Raw genomic sequence first — 23,724 nt, 5'->3', positions numbered from 1 at the left:
CTTCACCCCCTTGCCATGGGCTGGACATTGGGCACCTGGCAAAGCCCCATATGCTTACCCAGACCCTCTGATTGGCTAAGACTGAGGGGTGAAAATCCCACCTCCAGCCTTTTTAGCTAGATGGTGAGGGGGCCAGTTTGGGGCGGTCTGGCACCTCGTAAAATTAAGCCCTCTGTTAAGTAAACTGGGATGGCAGAGCACATAATTATCCTTCTATTGATTAAGTACACTCCAGGAATAATATTTTAAACTTCTGATTGCCAACATTGACTGATACATTAATAGATTTATATCTTGAGCTGTAAACTAGAAATTAGGGTTATTTAAGCAAATCAGCAAACAAAAGATTTTGCAAACAGTTTGCAACCTTTGCAACTCTCAGGAAATGCAGACTAATTGATCTCCAGGACCAAATGTAGCCATAAAGTTGCATGGGTTGGTGGGCAAGGACTTAATGTGGGTGTAAATCAGTTCTCATTCTGAAGTCATACGTTCCATCTTTATAATATTTCAGTTCTGTTCCATTGTTTATAATTCAATTGCACAACATGATTTTGGGAAGTAGGATATGCGCTGAGGAGCCAGGAGATTCAAAACGGAGGCACCGCCATTGGCAGGAGAGTCCAGTTGCATACAGTAGAACATAGGTTTATGGAGCAAATTCCATTCTAACTGGGGAAACCCTTGACAGTTATACAAGATTTTGTAGACAAGGTGCATGCAGACAGAAGATTTTTAAAATTATATCCTAGTTTTTTCTGATTTGAAAACCAGCCATCTGGGATTGATGGGTACTGTGTGTTCGTTTTGGGAAAGGATAGTAGGTATATTTTCTAAATGATATTGCTGTTCCTTTAATATGAAAAAACATTAATTCACTTTCAGCTGTAACCACAAGCAAATTGGGAAACAAATTAAATATGCAAAAGTAGCAATGAACATTGTATTTTATATTCTTCCCAACAAATTGCATGTTGTTCAATTCACATCTGAAATGTGGTAATTTTGTATTTTGGCAACATATTAGCTAAAATCTACTTATTGTAATTTGGTCTTAAGTAGTGCTGTAATAGTATAAAACATTGAAAATACATTATTCTTTGGTGTTACATTATCTTATTCTGGAGAACAGCTGAGTGGGATATTTGTTGTATATATACACTGCTCTGAGCATAAAGAGAAATTCTCCAGGGTTCTTGCTACTGATTTCTGTTCAGCGTCTCTGATTATAAAGATGTTGGGTAAGGATACAATCGGACTTTGCTATGGTACCTCCAAAATAGACAAATAATCTACATGCACTTAATGAGCAGGTTTTCACATTTGAGTGCCCATTTGAACAAGGTACCATCTAGCTCCTAATGCATGTCAACCATATTGTATCAATCACCATGTTTTTATTAGAGGATCAGGGCTGTTGTGTGTAAACCTTAATTAAAGGGAGCAGGAAAATGCAACTGCTCTGAAAAAGACTAACATTTTGAATGAGCAGAATGAACATATAACCTGCAAAATCATAATGTGATAACCTTGATCCATAAATGCATTCTTTGGAATTTAGGATGAGTTGGATGTGTCATGAGTGGTTTCGCTCAGTTGGCTGGAAAGCTGGTTTGGCGTGCAGAGCAAGGCCAACAGCGCGGGTTCAATTCCCGTACCAGCTGAGGTTATTCATGAAGGCCCACATTCTCAACCTTGCCCCTTGCCTGAGGTGTGGTGATCCACAGGTTAAATCACCACCACTCCGCTCTTCCCCTCAAAGGGGAAAATAGCCTATGGTCACCTGGGACTATGGCGACTTTGCTTCCTTAGTTTACTATGAGTGTACAGCTAAAGCCTTATAAATAGTTTCCTGAGATATGATTCATTGTTTTTTAATTGAAGGTTTCTGTGACCCGAGTGGATGACCTTAAACTGAGGCAGCAAGATGTGTTGAAACTCTTATCAGATATTCGTCAGATGAAGGGGAAACATGACCTGGCTGACAGCACGATCCTGACTATTAAAAGGTTGTGATATTTTTTTAAATGCCGATATTGTCAAACAGAAAGCAGAAATGCTTGTTTTTAAGAAACTGAAGTTGAATCTTTCCTTCTGGTTTCAGAGCCATGCTGACAGGTATCTAATAAGTTATATTTCTAATAAAGGGGTGGGGGGGGGGGGGTTAACCCTCTGTGGTTTTGTCCATGACACCTGCATTGCATAAGAATATACAGCACAGCAACAGGCTGTTAGTCACAACCAGACCATGACAGCATTTATGCTTCGCTCAAACCTCCTTCCTCAACTAATTCTCTTATCATCTCCTATGCTTATTTCACCTCCACTTTAATGAATCCATGCCATTGACCTGAACATGATTCTGTGGTAGTGAGTTTGATATGCCCACCACTCTGGGTAAAGGAGTTGCTTCTGAATTTTGCCGACTATCATATCACTAACCTCTAATTTTGCTTTTTCCTACAAGTTGAAGCGCTTTCTTTATTAAAACTGTTCATGCTTTCAAAGACCTCTTTAGGTCACCCTTGGCCTTCTCTCTTTTTGGCCTTCTCTCTTAAGATAAGCGACTCGGCCTGTTCATCCCTTCTGATGGGTATGACCCTCTGGTATAATCTTTGCAAATTGTTATTGCAGCCGCTTCACTACCTGTGGTCAACCTGAAGTTCAATACAATTTCTCTACTTTTCAATTCTGTCACTCTAGAAATAAACCTTGGTGCTTGATAATGCTTTTTCTTTGTGGCTTTATTAACTTGCATCATTACTTTTAGTGATTTGTCTATTTGTACACTCTGATCTCTTTGCTGTATCCCATTTTGATTCTTGTTTTCCAAGTGTGTGACCACTTATTTTCTTACCAAAATATGATCCCTCACATTTATCTGTGTTGAAGTTCATTGGCTAATTAGGTATCAATCATGCAAGTTCATTAATGTCTTATAATCTGTTACAGTCCTTCTCCGTCTTGACTATCCCCCAATTTCGTGTCACCTGCAAAATTAGGAATTATGTTTTTGATTCCAAAGCCCCTCTCAATAACCAAATGACCCTTTATCTAATTTCTGTTCTGTCTTACAGCCAGCTAGCAATCCATTCTGCTACTTATTCCTGGATTAGCAGTACCCGACTTTATTCATTAGCGTATTTTTCTAACACTGTTTAAAAGGCATTTTAGAAATCCAAATAAATTACACTCACTACATTACTCTTATCTAGTGTTTCTGTTAGCTTTTCAAAGGATCCGATGAGGTTGGTCAAGCAAAACCTTCCCTTTAGAAATCCACACTTGCTATTCGTTATGACATTTTTAATTTTGCTTTTGAGTCGAGATTCTATTATTTTACCTATTACCGTTGTCAAGTTGACTGACCATGTTAGAACGGTTACAGCACCAAAGGAGGCCATTTGGGGTCTGTCAAGCTGTGCCAGCTCTCTGCAAGAGCAATTTTTAGCTAGTCCCATTCCCTGTCTCATGAAAAACTCAATTAAATTAGTTAGGTGTGATTTGTCCATAACAAATCAGTGCTGGCTTTCTTTAATAAATCCACACTTATCCAAGCGACTGTTAATTTTTTCCTGGATTATTATGTCAAAGCTTTCTTACAGCCGAGGTTAAACTGTCCAGCTTTAGTTGCTGGGTTTATCTTTACACCGGGTGTAACATTTGCAATTCTCCAGTCCTCTGGAACCACCACTCTTGCATCTAAGGAGGATTTGAAAATACGGATGATTATGTCTGAGCTTTCTTTTTAAATCTACTTGTACCGTTAGCTATTAGTCGAGTTCCGGTGATGGTGATGTGCTGAGAAGTCACACATCAGGTGGCTCTCCTCCAGAATACGATCTAATAGGCACTTTTGAATGAATTTAGCCCGAACATTCAGACTTATTTCACCCACAAGTAAGAAAGGGAGAGAATATTTACAACGTGCTGGCGAATGGGAACACGAGAGGCCCCAGAGAGTACCCTTGGGAGATGGTTGGAAGACATTCCTGATGAAGAAATTGATGGCGATGAGAGAAGCGAGAAAAGTGGAGATCCAGGTGGCAGGGACGGAGGCCTTGGTCGCTATGCAGACGGTGATAGGTGATATGGGGAAGAAACTGGAAGCTCAAGAGAAGACGATCCTAGAGCCGGAAAAGGTGTCGATGGCCCAGAGTGACCGGATTATTCCTCTGGAGGCCAAAATAAAAAGTTTGGTGGGAACCCGGGGAGCCTGAAGGGGAAGGGAGAGGACCTGGAGAATCGGTCTCGGCGCCAAAGGATCTGGACCATGGGCCTGCCAGACGGGATTGAGGGCAGGGACCTGGTGGACTATGTGGCGGGCCTGCCAGACGGGATCAAGGGCAGGGACCTGGTGGACTATGTGTCCAACGTGCTGGGTAACCTAGTCCGGAGGGAGCTTCCCCAAGCCGCTGGAGATCGACCGGGCGCACAGAACGCTCCTACTGAAGCCCAAGGCGGGGAAACAGCCAAGGGCAATAATTGCCAAATTACATAGATACAGGATTGGAAGAAGATCCTGCGGTGGGCAAGGCAGACAAAGGACATAGAATACGAGTTTACCAGGACATTGGGACAGATCTGGCAAAGCGCAGGGCTGAGTTCAACCAGGCGAAATCTGCCCTATACAAAAGTGGAGTGAAATTTGGAATGGTATTCCCAGCCAGGCTCTGGGTTACATTCCAAAACGAGGAATGTTATTTCAATACCATGGCAGAGGGGGACGAATGGCCTGGACAAGGCAGTGTTGAGGATGAAACAGGAGGAAAAAGAAAAGAACTGTGACACACTGATGTGACCATCAATTCACACGAGACAGAGAATTGAAGTGAACAGTGGTTTTAATCAGCTAGAATTGTGCCTGCCTGCGACTGCTCTGTACTGAGTGCCGCCTACAGGCTACAGATCTATATACCTCCCCCGAGGGGGCGGAGCCATAGGCAGCGCCCACAAGGGCACCAACATAATACAATGTAATGTAATACATTGGTGAATGGTAGCAGTAATACATTCACCCCCTGTTAAAAATTGAAGTCCAGCGGGGGTGAAGTGGGCTCACAGGTTGACTCTGTCCGGCGCCTTGATTGTTCGCTGCGATCGCCTGAGCTCTGGTTTCGCTGCAGGCACGGGTGTTGAACTCGTCGCTGCGGGCACGGGTGTTGACTCCGGGAGCGTGTCTTCTGGAGCTTTATCCCTGTAGATCGGGGAGGGGGGGTGGGGGGGTGTAGGCCATGTAGGGGCGGGGGCGGTGCTCGGTGTAGGCTGGGGGGGGGGGGGGTAGGTGATGATCGCAGGGGTCCCGGAGGGAGACTGTATCTTGTCAGCCGTCGTGGCATACTGGGGGTTGGTGTAAAGGAGCTGGACCCTCTCGACCAGTGGGTCGGACTTATGGCTCCTCACGTGCTTTCGGAGGAGGACAGGCCCCGGTGTCGTCAGCCAGGATGGAAGCGAGATCCCGGAGGTGGATTTCCGGGGGAAAACAAATAGGCGGTCATGAGGGGTCTCGTTCGTGGCTGTGCAAAGGAACGACCAAATGGAGTGGAGCGCGCCGGGGAGGACCTCCTGCCAGCGGGATACTGGGAGACTCCTAGACCATAGGGCCAGGAGGACGGCCTTCCATACCGTCGCGTTGTCCCGCTCCACCTGTCCATTTCCCCGAGGGTTGTAACTGGTAGTCCTGCTCGAGGCGATGCCCTTACCGAGCAGGTATTGACGTAGTTCGTCGCTCATAAACGAGGAGCCCCGGTCACTCTGGACGTAAGTGGGGAAACCGAGCTGGGTGAAGATACTATGCAGGGCCAAATGACAGTGGCCGCGGTCATGTCGGGGCAAGGGATTGCAAAGGGGAAGCGGGAGTACTCGTCAACGATGTTAAGAAAATACGCGTTGCGGTCAGTGGAGGGGAGGGGCCCTTTGAAATCGATGCTGAGGCGCTCAAAGGGCCGGGATGCCTTCACCAGGTGGGCTTTATCTGGTCGATAGAAGTGCGGCTTACACCCCGTGAAGATTTGGCAGTCCCTGGTCATGGCCCCGACCTCCTCGGTGGAGTAGAGCAGGTTGCGGGCCTTGAAGAAGTGGAGAAGCCGGGTGACCCCCGGGTGACAGAGGTTATTGTGGATGGCCTGGAGACGGTCATTTTGCGCGCTGGCGCATGTGCCTCGGGACAGGGCATCTGGGGGCTCGTTGAGCTTCCCTGGACGATATACTATATCGTAGTTATAGGTGGAGAGTTCGATCCTCCACCTCAAGATTTTATCATTCTTGATCTTGCCCCGCTGTGTATTGTTAAACATGAAGGCTACCGACCGTTGGTCGGTGACGAGGGTGAACCTCTTACCAGTCAAGTAACAGCTTCCACAATGGCTTGAGCTTCTTTTTCGACTGAGGAGTATCGAATCACGGAGGCGTTGAGGGTATGGGAAAAAAAGGCTACGGGCCTGCCTGCCTGGTTAAGGGTAGCGGCGAGGGTGACCTCTGACGCGTCGCTCTCCACCTGGAGGGGGATGGACTCGTCCACCGTGTGCATCGCAGCTTTGGTAATATCTGCCTTGATGCAGCTGAAGGCCAGGCGGGCCTCAGTCGTCAGGGGGAAGATGGTGGCTTTGATAAGTGGCCGGGCTTTGTCCGCAAAGTTGGGGACCCACTGGGCATAATACGAAAAGAACCCGAGGCATCTTTTCAGTGCCTTGGGGGAGGGGGCGTTGCAGGAGGGGACGCATGCGGTCGGGATCGGGCCCTAGATCTTCGTTTTCCATGACATAGCTGAGGATGGCCAGTCGGGTTGTGCGGAAAATGCATTTCTCTTTGTTATAGGTGAGATTGAGGGCTTGGGCGGTTTGGAGAAACATCTGAAGGTTGGCGTCTTGGTCCTGCTGATCATGGCCGCAGATGGTGATGTTGTCCAAGTACGGAAATGTGGCCTGCAGCCCGTACTGGTCTACCATTTGGTCCATCGTTCTTTGGAAGACCGAGACCCCGTTGGTGACGCCGAAGGGGATCCGGAGGAAGTGGAAGAGGCGGCCGTCTGCCTCAAAGGCCGTGTAGTGACGATCTTCCGGGCGGATTGAAAGCTGGTGGCATGCGGACTTCAGAGCTACCGTGGAGAACACCCGGTAGTGTGAAATCTGATTCGCCATGTCCGCTATCCGGGAAGGAGGTACGCATCGAGTTGCGTGTACCGGTTTATGGTTTGGCTGTAGTCTACAACCATCCGGTTCTTTTCCCCGGTCCTGACGACCGCCACTTGAGCTCTCCAGGGGTTATTACTGGCCTCGATGACCCCCTCCCTCAAGAGCCGCTGGACCTCTGACTTGATAAAAGTCCTGTCCTGGGCACTGTACCGCCTGCTCCTGGTGGCGACGGGTTTACAGTCTGCGGTGAGGTTCGCGAAGAGCGGGGGAGGAGTGACCTTAAGAGTCGCGAGGCTACATATGGTGAGAGGGGGTCGGGGCCCGCCGAACTTCAGGGTCAGGCTCCTGAGGCTGCACTGGAAGTCCAGTCCCAACAGGAGAGGAGCGCAGAGGTCGGGGAGAACATATAGTTTGAAAATGGCATACTCGGCGCCCTGTATCGCGAGGTTCGCAACACAGTACCGCCGGATCTGCACCGAATGTGATCCGGAAGCGAGGGAGATTGTTTGGAATGCGGGGGAAATTTGGAGAGAACAGCGTCTTACCGTATCTGGATGTACGAAGCTCTCCGTGCTCCCAGAGTCAATCAGGAAGGGCGTTTCGTGCCCATTGACCCGGACGGTCATCATCGAGTTCCTGAGGTGCTTGGGCCGTGACTGCTCGAGGGTGACAGCGCCGAGCTGCGGGTAGCCGGGGTGGTCGGAGGTGGTGGGTGGTCCCAAGATGGCTGCCCCCGTCGGTCGCACGTATTGGGTAGGGTTAAAGATGGCTGCCCCCACTGACAGCACGAGGCTAATGATGCGTCCAAACGGGGCGGTACCGGCAGGCACGCCGCCACGCTGCGGGGTCTGCAGGCCTGTGAGTCTGAAAGTCGGGCCTGTGATTTAGGAGCTTTGGATCTGGCCAGGCAGACTTTGGCAAAGTGTCCTTTCTTGCCGCAGTCGCTAGAGGCCGCGTTCCGAGCTGGGCAATGCTGCCTGAGGTGCTGTTTCTGGCCGCAGAAATAGCAGGGCAGCCCCCCCCCCCCCCCCGGGTTGGGTGGGCAGCCGTGCGGCACAGGCCTGGGACACTCTCTGGTCAAGTGTCCACAAGGGGATCGCGTGGTCGGAGGGGAAAGCATTGAGGCTCTGAAACGCTACTTCTAAAGAGGTGGATAGTTTTACCATCTCTTCTAGGTCGAGGGCGCCCTTTTCGAGCAAGCGCTGTCTAACGTAGTTGGACCGGACTCCAGCCACATAGGTGTCCCGGATGGCGAGTTCCATATGCTGCGAGGCCATGACGTCCTTATAATTGCAGTTTTGAGCGAGTACCTTCAGGTCACGTAGGTATTCCTCCAGCGATTTCCCCGGGGCGTTGACGACGAGTGGTGAGGAGATGCCGCGAACACTTCGTTCACCGGCCTCACGTACTGCCTTTTCAGGATCGCGACCGTGTCTGCGTACGTGGTCGCTTCCTCGATCTGCACGGAGATTCTGTGGCTCACCCGGGCGTGGAGGAGACTCAGTTTCTGTTCCTCGGTGATGGTGGGCGAGGAGGAGGCGGCGAGGTAGGCCTCAAAACAGCGGAGCCAGTGCGAAAAAATTCCTTTGGCTTCTGCTGCCTGAGGGTCGAGTTCCAGTCGATCAGGTTTGAGGGCTGCTTCCATAGCGATATTGTAGCTGATTAAATTGATGCGACCATCAATTCACACGAGACGGCGAGGGAGCATTTGGCGGGGGGGGGACCATAAGGGCAGTGATAGGGGATGCAAGGGGGGAGATTTGTGGGGGTGGGTAGAAGGGGGGGGACAGAGAGGGGATGGAGGTACACAAGGTCAAGAAAAAGAAGGGGTTCAGATTGGTTTCAGGTAAGGTGCAGGTTGAATGAACAAGATGGCGCTGCAAGCAGCCACTTTGGAGGGTCCCTAAACAAAGGTCATCCCAGGAGTGCAGGGGCGCACCCACGTGGTGGACGCACAGTTGACATCCATGTTGGGTGCCCCCTGGACAAAGGGAAACCTGGGGCGCAGGGATTCGGCCTGATGGTGAGAACGGTAACCATGGCCATTTTGGACGGCCCCCTAGCAAAGGGAAACTCTGGAGTGCAAGGGCGCGTCCACCAGTTGATCCTACAGGAAAGGGGGGGGGACAAAAAAACCCCACCAGGATTATCACCTGGAACGTCAGGGGACATAACGGTCCAGTGAAAAGATCCAGAGTCTTTGCCATTTGAGAAGGTTGAAAGCCGATACAGTCTTCCTTCAATAGATGTACCTGAGGGAGAAGGACCGGCTGCGGGTAAGGAAGGGCTGGGTGGGACAGACGTACCACTCATGTTACGAGATGAGGGCCTGGGGGCAGCTATCCTGATTAGCAAGAGGTCAGTGTTGATGGCGACGAGGATGGTTATGGTCCAAGGAGGACATTTCATTATGGTCAGTGGCGCCCTGGGTGGGGCACCGGTGGTCCTGGTAAATGTGTACGCGTCCAGCCGGGAGGAGACAGATTTCATGAAGTACACCATGGCGGAAATCCCTTACACCTACACAAACCGATTGATCGGGGGGGGGGGGGGGGGGGTTTGGCACTGATGGACAGATCAAACCCCAGAACGGGGAAAATGATCGGCATGGCAGGGAACAGGATCGTTTATGGAGCAGATGGGGGCAATGGACCCATGGCTGTCCCTGCAACCAGGTGGGAAGGAACTCTTGTTTTCCTCACCAGTACACAAGGTATATATTTGTGGGACCATACCTCAGCACATCATATGGGGAAATATGGAAGGGAAAAAGTTTTATGTCACAACATCTATCCTCAGCATATTTTTTCTAGACATTGTTTGAGTTGTATGCTTAATAAAGGCAGTACTAACAGAATCAGTGTCCGTACTGAGCCCACCGCATTCAGTAATTTTAGTGTCAAACCTCACGGCGCCGAGGTCCCAGGTCCGATCCCGGCTCTGGGTCACTCCGTGTGGAGTTTGCACATTCTACCCGTGTCTGCGTGGGTTTCGCCCCCACAACCCAAATATGTGCAGGGTAGGTGGATTGGCCAAGCTAAATTGCCCCTTAATTGGAAAAAATGAATTGGGTACTCTAAATTTAAAAAAAAACGTTGGCAGTGTATTGACTGTATATCACCTTTTGTAGGTGATGCGAGTTACTTTTGTCAATTGCTGGTAGATTTTAAATGAGGTTCTCAATGCAAATTTTGTCCGCAGAGAAAATGAGGCACTGTGGAAGGAGATATCATCCTTGAAACAGAAGCAACTACAGCAACACAAAGTTATTCGGAAGGTATGTCATCGAATGTTTTAACTAAATGGAGTTGACCTGCTTCTCTTCAGTCCAAGACGTACAGGAGCAACTTAAGAAAAAGTTCAACAAGTGGTGTGAAATGAATCAACATGTATGTGAATGATGTTTTTTTTCATAATGTAACAAACTTCATCCTGTTGATCACCATTAACTAGGAACTGAATTGGATGAGCATGTAAATGCTACTGAAGCAGGTTAGAGGCAGGGTATTCTGTCGCAGGTGGCTCACTTGACACCCCAAAGCTTGTCTTCTACCCACAAGGTACATGCTAGGAGTGTGATGGAACAAACTTCATTTGCGCAGATAAGCGGAGCTCCAAAACTCAAGCCCAACACAACACAATCCAGGACAAAGCATTCAGCTTGATTGGCACCCCACCCACTGACATTGTGTTATTCCCACCACTCGTGGTGTAACATGGCTGGAGTATGTACTGCAGGGTGCACTCCCAACTCCCAGAGCCTCTTTGGCAGCAACTTTAACCTAAAAGGCAGGATAGCAAATACATGGAACTGCCCCCCCCCCCCCCCACAAAAAAAAATCACACCTTTCGAATTTGAAAATTTATTGCAGTTTCTTCATTGTTCCTGGAAATCCTTATCTCATGGCATTGTGGGATGACCTTCATCATGCAAACTACTTCGGTTCAGGAAGAGGTCACACCATCACCACTGTCTCAGGTACAACTAGGGCTAGGAAAATGCTGGTTTTGCCAGCGACCAGATTTAATCATTAGTCTGTGGTGAATTCATCTTGTTTGCTACAATATGCCCCTGTGCCTTTAGACTGAACAAGGTAAGTTGCTTGTTGAACCTGCTGTCCAGCGCTTGTGTCTCCTCTCCAGGCTGGACAGTGCACCTGTGTGGAAATTGGGTCTGCACAGGATTGAGCTAGACTGCACTACCCACCATGGTTCAAAGGCTTTCCAGTGCTTGCTGTTGGGTCTCACAGGTGAAGAATGACCACTTCAGGGAGGGGGCCCAGCACCCGTGAGGTCATTGTCTGCCCAGCATTTCACTGTTTTCAGGAAAGGACAGAGAGAAGGGACAAAGCATATTCAATCTCATAACAAAGGCTGTTTAATAAACACAGATGTCCTTCTTCATTTGCAAGGAGCCCAAGTGCAAGCATATTAATCACTGATTAGGCCTCAGCTGGAGCACTGTGTCTAGTTGTGGCTACCACACTTTACATAGAGAAGATTTACCACAATGGTACCATGGATGAGATTGAAGAAGCTGGGATTGTTCTTGGAGCAGTGAATGTTATGGGAGAATTGTTAAATTGAGGTGTTCAAAATCATAAAGAGTTTGATAGAATAGATTAGCAGAAACTGTTTCCACTGGCCGGAAGGTTAGTAGTCAGTGGACACAGGTTTAAGTCTATTCACAAAAAACAATCTTTTTTGGGGGGGGAGGTGAGGGGAAACTAGATGGAATTCTTGTATGCAACAAGTTGTTATTTGGACATATGTAAAAGGAGCAGGAGTAGGCCATTCGGCGCTTTGAGCCTACTCTGCCATTTAATAAGATCATGGCTGATAGCCTCAAATCTAGGTCCCACCTACCCCCTGAGGCACGATCAATTTGGCTGGAGACGAAGTTGAATTCAAACTGAGGCTTTATTAGTCTCTGAAGTGTGGCCTCCTACAGCAGCTGACGAAATGGCTGCGAGCTGAAGGCCACGCATATTTATAACCCAACTCCTGGGCGGAGCTAGCATGCAGGGGCCCAGGTGAACCTGTAGTGCAGGTTCTACCGTACAACCCTTAATATAGGAACACAGTGGTTTAGCACACCCCCAATAATCTATCACCCCTGTGCTTGTCAAGAATCATCTGAAATGCACTGTCTGAATTGGTGGTGGAAACTGATTCAATAGTCACTTTCAAATTTTCAAGGCTATGGAAACAAACGGGAGTTAATTAGACACCATGGTGCTGAATGATTCTATGATTTGAAATATATTCACATTCTCTGTGTATCTACAGATCCTCCACTTCATTGCCACTATGGTGCAATCGAACAGTGTGGCTGGAATCAAAAGAAAAATGTGAGTTTTTCCATTTGTGCTGAAACAAAAATCTCTTAAAAAATAAAAAAAATAAAAAAATTTGTTGGGATGTAGGTGTTCCTGACCGCCCATCCCTGAGGGTCACATGTAAGGCTACGTAAGGACGACAGATTTCTTTCCCTAAAGGGCATTACAAAGAACAAACAAAGAACAAAGAAAAGTACAGCACAGGAACAGGCCCTTCAGCCCTCCAAGCCCATGCCGACCATGCTGCCCGACTAAACTACAATCTTCTACACTTCCCTCTCTTCCCATCCTATTCATGTATTTGTCAAGATGCCCTTTAAATGTCACTATTGTCCCTGCTTCCACCATCTCCTCCAGTAGCGAGTTCCAGGCACCCACTACCCTCTGTGTAAAAAAACTTGCCTCGTACATCTACTCTAAAAGTGAACCAGATGTGTTTCTGCGACAATCGACGATGGTTTCGCACTCCTCTTTTAGACTTTTAATTCCAGATTTGTATTGAATTCAAATTTCACCATCTGCCGTGGTGGGATTTGAACCCGGGTCCCCAGAGCATTGCCCTGGGTCTCTGGGTTACTAGTCCAGCGACAAGACCACTACGCCACCGCCTCCCCAACCCTCATGAGCATAGAAGAGGGGTGAAGAAGGGCTAATAATCCTTGGGCTTCTATTTTTACCTACTTGGCCACCTGTTGCCTGTGAGCATATCGCTGTAAACCGTTTTGCCACAAGAGCTGTGTGGCCAAGGGACTAGAGGGAAGAGGTTCCCCTTCTTTTGTTGCCCTCTTCTTTGCCTGACACCTATTTGTTTTTTTTTCCTTTTCGCGAGGCAGATAATCTCTTTTTGAAGTGTGGGTTCACAATCTCAGCTGCTCTTGTAGTTCCCCTTAGTAGCTGCTGTTGCATGAGCTCAGATGTTGTATGATGGCAGACTATTCCACTGTGGATTAGCATCATAGTCATTCCTCATCCAATCCCCCACTTACAGCCACACATGTCAAGGGGGGTCACAGAAACTATCAGCTGTTGGATCCTTGCACTCTTCCTAATCCAGGGACATGGGAGTCACACAGAATCTTAGTCTAGGGTTTATCAACACAAACTCTTTTGCAAGGTTACTGTGATTTAAAATTACATTGTCAAATCTTTGTTTTTTGCGATCAACCACAAAATGTTGTTGAACACAAACTTTGGTTGGCCATGCCCATATTTTCAGCACCGCCGGTGCCATTTTGGGTCCATATTGGCATCCCTGTTGCACTTGCGTGCTTCTGGTGCAGATTGCACCAGACACCATTTTGGGTAGGTTGTTCGAGTGGGCAGTATTTGGTAGAAAAATGCTAATAAGACAGATAATGATGTTGCCCTTAATTAATTCTCTCGCAGTTCCATTTTTGATCTCGGTGCTCTAGCTAATGTCCACTCATAACTTTGCGTAGTTGACCATGAATTCGGCAGGAGGAAGGACACTCCCTCCTTCCCCACCCGTGCTATTTAAAGAGATCATCAACTACTTCCAGGTTAATTGATGATTCTTTTTTTCTACTGGCTGTCAGTGAGTTAATAGAAATTCATAGTGGTTTGTACTGTTACTTTAAAGTTGGTGAAGTTTACGAGTAAAAGTGTGACGTGTGTAAAAGCTTTGTTTCTCAAGGGCTCTGCTCCCAGTCATGGATAGTGTAGTTACTGTTCCGCCTGATTTGCAGCTTGACTGGGAGAATTAGCAGAGGTGGCACAGAAGTGGACAGTTTGCTCGAAGAGGGAGCAGCATGAGTGAGGAAAAGTGCTCAGCTGGATGCCATAGCCGCGCTTCAGGGAATATTTGCCTTCAACTCTCAGGGCATGAACTGCCTGCAGTGTCCGTTTCACTAACCGTACACTCTCTCCTCTCTCTTTACCTCCCACCCCATTGTCCTGGCTGCGGGGGGCAACACGGTAGCACAGTGGTTAGCACAGTTGCTTCACAGCTCCAGGGTCCCAGGTTCGATTCCTGGCTTGGGTCACTGTCTGTGCGGAGTCTGCATGTTCTCCCCGGGCCTGCGTGGGTTTCCTCCGGGTGTTCCGGTTTCCTCCCGCAGTCCAAAGATGTGCGGGTTAGGTGGATTGGCTATGCTAAATTGCCCTTAGTGTCCAAACAATAAGGTGAGGTGGGGTTATGGGGATGGGGTGGAGGCTTGGGATGAACTGGGGTGCTCTTTCCAAGGGTCGGTGCAGACTCGATGGGCCAAATGGCCTCCTTCTGTACTGCAAATTCTATGATTCTATGAAGTCTGTCACCTCACGCAGGCAGACTTGCAGCCTCAGAGCAGGATGAGGGCAGCATTGCCAGTGGCTACAAAAGTGGCCATTAACATCTTTGGTTCAGCTCCTCCGAAGCAGGACCAGGTGACATCTGGAACATCCTGCAGTTTGTCATCACTTGTTGCACTGAGGGGGTGACTGTTATACTGAGCGGTGACTAACTTTTTCTTTGTGTCAAGACAGCAGAATACTCTTTCTTTCCAGAGAGAAATGGGCAGTGCCAATATGTGGGTTTGCCAGGATTCCAGACTTCCCCACAATGCAGGGTGCCATTGACTGCACAGATGTTGATTTGTGGATGCCACATGTAAATTCAGACTACTCCGTACCACTCAGTGACCAACTGGTATGCAATGATACTCTGCATCATACAGGCCAATGTTCAGTATAGGAGCAGGAGTAGGCCATTCAGCTCCTCGAGCCTTCTCCGCCGTTCATGGCTGATCTGTAGCCTGACTCCATATACCTGCCGTTGGGACATATCCCTTAATACCTTTGCTTAACAAAAAAGTATCTATCTCTGATTTAAAATTAACAACTAGCATCAATTGCAGTTTGTGGGAGCAACTTCCAAACTACTACCACCCACTGTATGTAGAAGTGCTTCCTAACATCTCTTTTGAATGGTCTGGACCTCATTTTCAAACTATGCCCCCTAGTTCTAGAATCTCCAACCAGTGGGGACATTTTATCTTTAACTACCTTGTCTTTTCCTGTTCCTATCTTGCACACTTCGATCAGATTGCCCCTTAACCTTCTAAATTCTAGAGAAAGCAGGCTTAATTTGTATAATCTCTCCTCGTAATATAACCCTGATGTCCACGTATCATTTTTGTAAACCTACATTGCACTCCCTCCAAGGCCAAAATGTAATTCCCAAGGTGGTGCCAAGATCTGCTCACAGTGCTCCATGTGCGGTATAATCAGGGTTTTGTAAAGCTGCAGCATAACTTCTATGTCCTTAAACCCCAGTCTTCTAGATATAAAGGCTAGCATTCTATTAGCCCCCTTGTTTTTCTTCTGCAGTCATGATACCTTTATTCTGTGGCATCCACTGTATCATCTGCTTTTGAATCACCATGAGAAACCAGAGGGTGACTGCTGGGTGACAGGACTATCCACTCACCATCTGGCTTATGATTCTGCTGTGCAATCCAACCACATAGAATCAGATAATCATATCCCTACAGTTCAGAAGGAGGCCATTCACTCCATTGAATCTGCACCGACCCTCTAAAAGAGTACCCTACACAGACCCACTCCCTCGCCCCATCCCCTCAATCCCACCTAGGGGCAATTTAGCATAGTCAATCCACCTAACCTGCACATCTTTGGACTGTGGGAGGAAACCAGAGCACCCGGAAGAATCCCGTGCAGATACGGGAAGAATGCGCAAACTCCACACAGACTGTCACTCGAGGTTGGAATCAAACCTGGATCCCTGGTGCTGTGAGGCATCAGCGCTAACCATTGTGCCACCGTGCTGCCCCTCATGGGTAGCACTCAATATAATGCGAGTTATGTTGCCACTATTAGGCTGCACAAGCTTGCTGCCTGGACTGCTCTGGAGAAGCCTGCAGTACTCTCCATGACACTTGTTGTAATTTGTTATGGTCTGCTGCATCCTCCACAACCTCATGATCACCAAGTATATCGTGAGCTGGTGAGGAGGAGGAAGGGAGGGGACAACCAACACCTCCCCTTTCTGGCCAGGCTGTCCATGATTGGCTCGCCTGACGTGCCAATGAGTGCAAACCCAGTTCCCCATTGAACAGCTGTTGCACATCTTACCATCTCTGTTACAGACCATCACCCTGTCTTCTTGGGATACAGTGAAGTCAAAGTCACTACCAAACAAACCATCCAATATTCCATAGAAAGGTCAACTCGTCACCTGTGCCCATCCTGCAGGTGCAATGGCTGTTGAAAGGCTGCCAGGAGACGCTGCAGATGGACTTGCAGCACAACCACTTGCAGCTCTTGGCATTGAGGCTTTGCACGACACCACCTTGGTGTGGTGGGACAAGGGGCATCTCTGAGAATCACATAATTGTTGCAGCATCATTCCAACTCTCCAAATGAGCAATTCACTTAGTGCCATTCTCCCACCTTCTCCCCAGAACCCTGCATATTCTTCCTTTTCAGATAACAGTCTAATTCCCTTTTGAATGTTTCGATTGAACCTACCTCCACCACAATCTCAGGCTGTGCATTCAAGATCCTAACCACTTGCTGCGCGAAAAGGGTTTATCCTTGTCGCCTTTGCTTCTTTTGCCAGATACTTTAATCTGTGCCCTTTCGTTCTCGATCCTTTCTTAAGTTGAAAGGTTTCTCCCTATCTATTTTATCCAGACCCCGCATAGTTTTGATTTACTTCTATCAAACCTGTCAGTCTTCTCTTCAAGGAAAAGAGTCCCAACTTCTACAATCTATCTTCATAACTGAAGTCCCTGGAACCATTCGCATGAATATTTACTGCATTCTCTCCAATAACTTCACATCTTATCTAAAGTGTGGTGCCCAAAACTGGACACGATACTTCATCTGAGGCCAAATTAGTGTCTTAACAAGTTCAACATAACCTCCTTACATTATGTCCTTATTAATAAAGGTCAGGATACTGTAAGCTTTATTAACCATGCTCTCAACCTGGCCTGTCACCTTCAATGACTTGCGTACATATACACCCGGGACCCTCTGCCTCTTTCAGAGTTGTATCCCCTTTTTAAGACTGTGCCTCCATGTTCTTCCTTCTAAAATTAATCACTTCACATTTCTCCACATTGAACTTCCATCTGCCACTTGACCATCCATTCCACCAATTTGTTTCCTTTTGAAGTTCTATACTATTCTCCTCACAGTTCACAATGCTTCCAAGTTTCATATCATCTGCAGATTCTGAAATTGTGCCCTGTGCACCAAGATCAAAGTCAATATATTAGGAAAAGCAAGTGTTCCAACACTGATCCTTGGGGACCTCCACTACACTGAAAAATATCCATTAACCACTATTCCTTGTTTCTTTCATTCAGCCAATTCCTGAAGAATTAATTTTACTACTTTCCCTTTTATTCCATGAGCTGTAAGTTTGCTCACAAGTTGGGTGGCATTGCATCAAATGCCTTTTGGAAGTCCATGTACACCAATCAATTGCATTACCCTCATCAACCCTCACTGTTACTTCTTCAAGAAATTCCAATTCGTTGAACACAATTTTCCCTTTCCTTAATTCCCTTTTTTCTTAATTAACTCACCAACTCACATTTGTCTATGTCTATTAATTTTGCCCCGAGTTAATGTTTCTAGAAGTGCCACCCTTTTACAATTTAAATGCCTGTAGAGGATTCTGTGATTCCCTTTTTATGTTTATACACACACGCCTATGTGGGAAATTTCATCTCCAACCCCATCTACAAGTTTGCTGATGACACGGCCGTAGAGGGTCGGATCTCAAACAACGACGAGTCATAGTACAGGAGGGAGGTAGAGAACTTAGTGGAATGGTGCAATGACAAAAAAAATCTCTCCCTCAGTGTCAGCAAGACGAAGGAGCTGGTCATCAACTTCAGGAAGCAAAGTATGTTACATGCCCCTGTCTATATCAATGGTGCCGAGGTGGAGATGGTTGACAGCTTCAAATTCCTAAGTATAAACATCACCAACAATCTGTCCTGGTCCACCCACATTGACGCTGCGACCAAGAAAGCACAACAGCGCCTATACTTACTCAGGAAATTATGGAAATTTGGCATGTCCACAATGACCCGTACCAATTTTTATAGATGCACCATAAGCATCTTATCTGGCTGCATCACAGCTTTCATATGGCAACTGCTCGGCCCAAGACCATAAGAAACTACAGAGTCGTGAACACAGCCCAGTCCATCACATGGGCCCGCCTCCCATCCATTGACTCTACACTTCCCACTGCCTTGGGAAATGGGGCAGCGTAATCGAAGACCCCTCCTACCTGGGTTATTCTCTCTTCCAACCTCTTCCATCGGGCAGAAGCTACAAAGGTTTGAGAACACGCACCAATAGATTCAAAAACAGCTTCCCCGCTGTTACCAGACTCCTGAATGGCCCTCTGATGGACAGAACTGATCTTTCTATGCATCTTCTCTACAGTTGTAGCACTGTATTCCATATGTTGCACCCGATGTCTATGTTTATGTACTTACATATAATATGTTCTATGTATTCATGGATGGAACGATCTGCCCGAACTGTATGCAGAACAATACTTTTCACTGTACCTCGATACCCATGACAATAAATCTAAATCTAGCTGCCACTCTCTTGTCATACTCTCTCTCTCTCTTTGCTTTTCTTATTTGCTTTTTCAACTTCTCCTCTGAACTTTCTTTATCAGCCTGGTTGTCCATTGTATTATGCATCTGCCATAAGCACACTTCATCTTGATCTCTATCTCTTGTGTCATTCAGGGAGCTCACCAATCTATTTTAGCACACTGCATTCATGTACATGCACACTAACCCTGATTTAGACTTTATTACTTTATCCCTTTCTCTGACCCCACCTGATAACTTGATATTCCCTGTTCTAGTGCTGTCTATCTCCTAGTATTTTGTGTACCTTGGTATTCCTCTATGCTATTACCTCCTGTTTCCCACACCTCTGCCAAGTTAGTTTAAACCCTCCCCAATATCGCGAGCAAATCAACCCACAAGGCACTCCGCCCTGGCTCAACTCATATACAATTCGTCCAGCCTGTGCAGATCCCATATCCCCATGAGCTGATACTGGATGTCCCAAGAATTTAAAGCCCTTCCTCCTGCACCATCTCTCTGACCTTGCATTCATCTGCTTGTTTCTCCTGTTTCTCTGCTCACTTGTGTGCAATACTGGGAGTAATCTGGAGATCTGAGGCCCTGCTTACTCATTTCCTAAACTAGCTTCCTAAATTCTGATTTCAGGACCCCACCCCCCCTTTTTCTGTCCTCGTTCTTACCAATGTGGACCATGACTGCTGGCCGTTTACTCCACACCCGCAGAGTGCTCTGCAGCCATTCAGTGACATCCTTGGCACAAGGGAGGAGTCCTGGATCACATCTGCAGCTGCAGGAACACCTGCCTATTCTATCACCTATCACTGTTGCTCTTCCAGTCTTCCTTGTGCCTCCCTGCACAACTGAGCCACCTGTGGTGCCATGGACTTGGCTGTGGCTGCACTCTCCAGTTGAATCATCACTCATCAGCATTCAGAGCTGAATACTGGCTGGAGAGTGGAATGCACTTTGGGGACTCCTGCATTAACTGCCTGTTTCTTCCCGACTCTCTGGTCACGCATTCCTTGCATTCTCTTAGGCTGCGGGGTGACCACATCTCTAAACGTGCTATCCATGAAGCTCTCAACTTCACACACTAACCACAGCAATGCCAGCTTCTTTTCTTTATTCTTTCATGGGATGCGGGCATCGCTGGCAAGGCCAGCGTTTGTTGCCCATCCCTAATTGCACTTGAACAAAGTGAAATAAGCTAGCAAGCCAGCAAGGACTGTTACGAGTCAACCAAATTACAGCGGGTCTGGAGTTGCAGATTTCTTTCCCTAAAGGACATTAGTGAACCAGATAGGTTTTTACAACAATCAATTATAGTTTCATTGTCACCATTACTGAGACTAACTTTTCAATTCCAGATTTATTAATTGAATTTCAATTCCACCAGCTGCCATGGTGGGATATGAACCCACATTCCCAGAACATTAGCCTGAGCCCGTGGATTACTAATCCAGTGATACGACCACGCCATCTCCCCTGCTGCTTCTCAACCAAAGCAAAGGCTGCTGCAAATGGTTATCCAGCACCTGGACAATATCCTGGAGTTCCCACATAGCACATGACGTGCACTGTAGAGGTCAGACCAGCCCTGCCATTCTTCTTATTTATTAGTTAACAACCTTGCTACTCGTAATAATTGTGTCTGCTGCTGATAAACCGTACCAATCTGAATAAACCCTATTAATTCTTAATGAACTGTCTGGTTTGGTTGCTTGACTGGCAGCAGCAAGAACATAGGCAGAGTGGCAGTGGTGAGAGTTGCCATCATGAGAGAAGGACATCAGGTTTGTGCTCCACTGAGCCATCACTTAGGGAAGTACATCTGCAATCTTAGTGATCTGTTGGACGGTATGCTGGATTGCTGTGAGATTCTGAATGCCCCTTTAGCACTGGCCCCTGCAGCTATTGTAACAGCTTTCTGAATGCATGTGGAATATTGCCCTTGCATGTTGACATGACTGCAGTCTGACCTTCTACTGCAGCACTCTGCTGTTGTGTGGTTTCTGTTTCTGCTGCAATGGAGGCCCTGACAACAGTCATTAGAGACTGTCATGTTTCTCTGTAAGTGCTCACATGGAGTTGAGTGCCACTTGCATGGTGGAAAGGATGGACACTCGAGTGGTGTTGAGCGCCTCCATGATCCTGGACAGTGATTGCAATGCTCTCTGGCAGGTCAGCCAGTGTACAGCATTGCTGTCAGCCTTTTTCTGTATGATTCCTTATCTGAGTCCTCTGCAGAACTTGTATGTCACCTCGCGCTCTGGCAAACTGGCATCTGTGCTGCCCTTTCCTCCTGCTCTGGCTGCCGGCCACTCTTGCCCAGTATTTCACCACATGTTGATATTACTTTATAAAATACATATAGCTGTTAGTTTGAGATCAAAGTACCGGTGTTTCTTTCAGTCTCTTTCTCTGTCACTACTTGTTCCTATACTACTGTTCTTGGGTGAGAGAAAGGAGAAAGACACAAAGTAAGATTGCTGTGAGGAGAAGAGGGAAGCAAGAGGAATCGCAAAGGAATAAAGACTCTGATGAGAGTTATGTACCCCTAGCAGTAGTCGGGATATGGGGCAGGAAATAAATCAAGAGATAGCAAGGGCATATAAGAAAGGCAATATTACAATAATCATGGGGACTCAATATGCAGATGGACTTGGCAATAAATGCTGGCACAGCCTGCAACGCCCACAACCCAAGAACAAAATAAAAACACAGGTTTGAGTTAATCGGGCATCATTATCTCTGTGCCCATTTTGGGACTGTCTTGAATTTCATGCCTGTGTATTCAAAAAGTAGCCAATATTATGATCCCAGACCAGATCCCAACAGTGGCGAGGATACTGGACCAAAACCCCAATATTCTAGTTTTATTTTGTAAGACTGCAGGAAGAATACGTCGCTCAGACCAAGGCAGGCCAGCAGCACGGTTCAATTCCCGTGCCAGCCTCCCTGAACAGGCGCTGAAATGTGGCGACGAGGGGCTTTTCACAGTAACTTCATTTGAAGCCTACTTGTGACAATAAGCAATTTTCATTTCATTTTTCATTTCATTTCCAGGAGTGATTGCACAAATAAATGGGGCGTTGATATTTTAAAGCAAAACTTTTTAAAAAAGAAATGTTTTTATTGGATTTTTAACATTTTATATATAAAGTTACAGAGTAAGACAAAACCAATGCATGTATCAACACAAATTACAACAACTAGTTTTGATTATCATACATAGAGAACTTTACTTACAAGGTGCTTTTATTAGGGCCAAAATCTATTCAAAAGAGATACAAAAGAAGAACAAATTACAGAAACGGCAGCTGATTGCTGATGGGCTGGCCATACAAGTGCCCAGGTTAAGCCCTCTGGGTCACGTGGGGCCGATAGCTGGCTGTGCTCCCCTGAGGGAGCTTTTATCTAGTTATGTGGGGGGGTGGGGGAAGGGGGGGGGGGGGTAGAGGCCACCCCCACTTTAATGGTTGCAGGTTACAAACAGGTCTTGAAACAAGTTGGTCAATAGCCTCCTTGCTTTGTGGAAGCTTTCCTCTGATGGCGTATCTTATTTTCCTTAGCTTGAGAAATTCTGCCAAGTGGGACAGCCAGTCTGCAGCCTCGGGTAGTGCTGCTGATCGTCAGCCAAGCAGAAGTTCCCGTCAGGCGATCAGGAATGCAAAGGCTAGGGCATCCGCCCCTCTCCCATGAAGTCCCCTGGCTGTTCTGATACCCTGAAGACCGCTACTAGTGGGCGAGGCTGCACCCTCACCCCCACAACCATGGACATGGTCTCAAAGAAGAGCAAGACCAGATCATATGTATGCGGTTGGCCAGGCCTCCCTGGCACCATTCACAGGTCCTCCAGGAAGAACCCGCTCATTCTTGTCCTTGTTAGGTGCGACCTGTGCACCACCTTTAGTTGCATTAGGCTCATTACTGCGCACATGAAGGAGACGTTTTCCCAGTGCAATGCTTTGCTCCAGAGTCCTCCCCCTATCTCGCTGCATAGCTCTTCCTCCTATTTCTCCCTTAACTCATCCAGGGGGAAAGCGTACCTCCTCCAGTATTAGTCAGTACATATCCGTACAGTTCCCATCTCCTAGCTCACTCGTAGCCCATAGTCTTGTCTTAGTGAGTGGCCTGGTATCTGGGGGAATGCTGTTGTCTCCTTGTGGAGGAAGTTTTTGATTTGATTGTATCTTAGTTTGTTCCCTTTTGGGAGCTGGAACTTTTCCACGAGTTCCCCTCGGATCGCTAACCTGCTTCCATGTACTTACATGTACATGTCTCTTACTGTTAGGATCCCTTTGCCCTGTCTCCACCTTTTGAAGGAGACGTCCATTGTCACAGGGTGAACTTGTGATTTTTGCAGATGGGGGCCCTGGTGCACATCTTGGTCAAACCAAAGTGGTGTCAAAGTTGGTTCCACGTTCTGTGTGGCTACTACCACTGGGCTTTTTGAGTATTTGTTTGGGGGAGGGGTGGATGGATGGGAGTGCGGTCGTGGTCAGTGGAGAGATGTTCCCGTGCAGGAACTCTCCTTCATTCTGACCCATTCTGCTCCCAGCTCCTTCAACCATCCCCGTACCCTTTCTGCAGTGACCACCCAGTGGTAGAACCTCTACAGGCAGGTTTCATTTGTGGATACGTGTCCAGTCGTGGGCT

The 23,724-nt window shown here is 47.3% G+C and overlaps 1 protein-coding gene across 3 annotated transcripts in view; it reads left to right on the top strand.

Moving 5' to 3' along the window:
• The window catches only part of LOC140421132 (heat shock factor protein 1-like), a 77,285-nt gene that overhangs the window by 22,526 nt on the left and 31,035 nt on the right, over positions 1–23,724 (top strand). For all 3 annotated transcript variants that reach the window (XM_072505559.1, XM_072505560.1, XM_072505561.1), the window contains exons 4-6: positions 1,885–2,009; positions 10,335–10,410; positions 12,423–12,484. In XM_072505559.1, the coding sequence (XP_072361660.1) occupies positions 1,885–2,009; positions 10,335–10,410; positions 12,423–12,484 (263 nt within the window). The remainder of the gene's footprint in view (positions 1–1,884; positions 2,010–10,334; positions 10,411–12,422; positions 12,485–23,724) is intronic.

The sequence above is a fragment of the Scyliorhinus torazame genome, chromosome 5 (assembly GCF_047496885.1).
Source record: "Scyliorhinus torazame isolate Kashiwa2021f chromosome 5, sScyTor2.1, whole genome shotgun sequence".
NCBI lineage: Eukaryota > Metazoa > Chordata > Chondrichthyes > Carcharhiniformes > Scyliorhinidae > Scyliorhinus > Scyliorhinus torazame.
The sequence above is the reverse complement of the archived record's forward strand: the minus strand, read 5'-3'. Positions and strand labels throughout refer to the sequence as shown.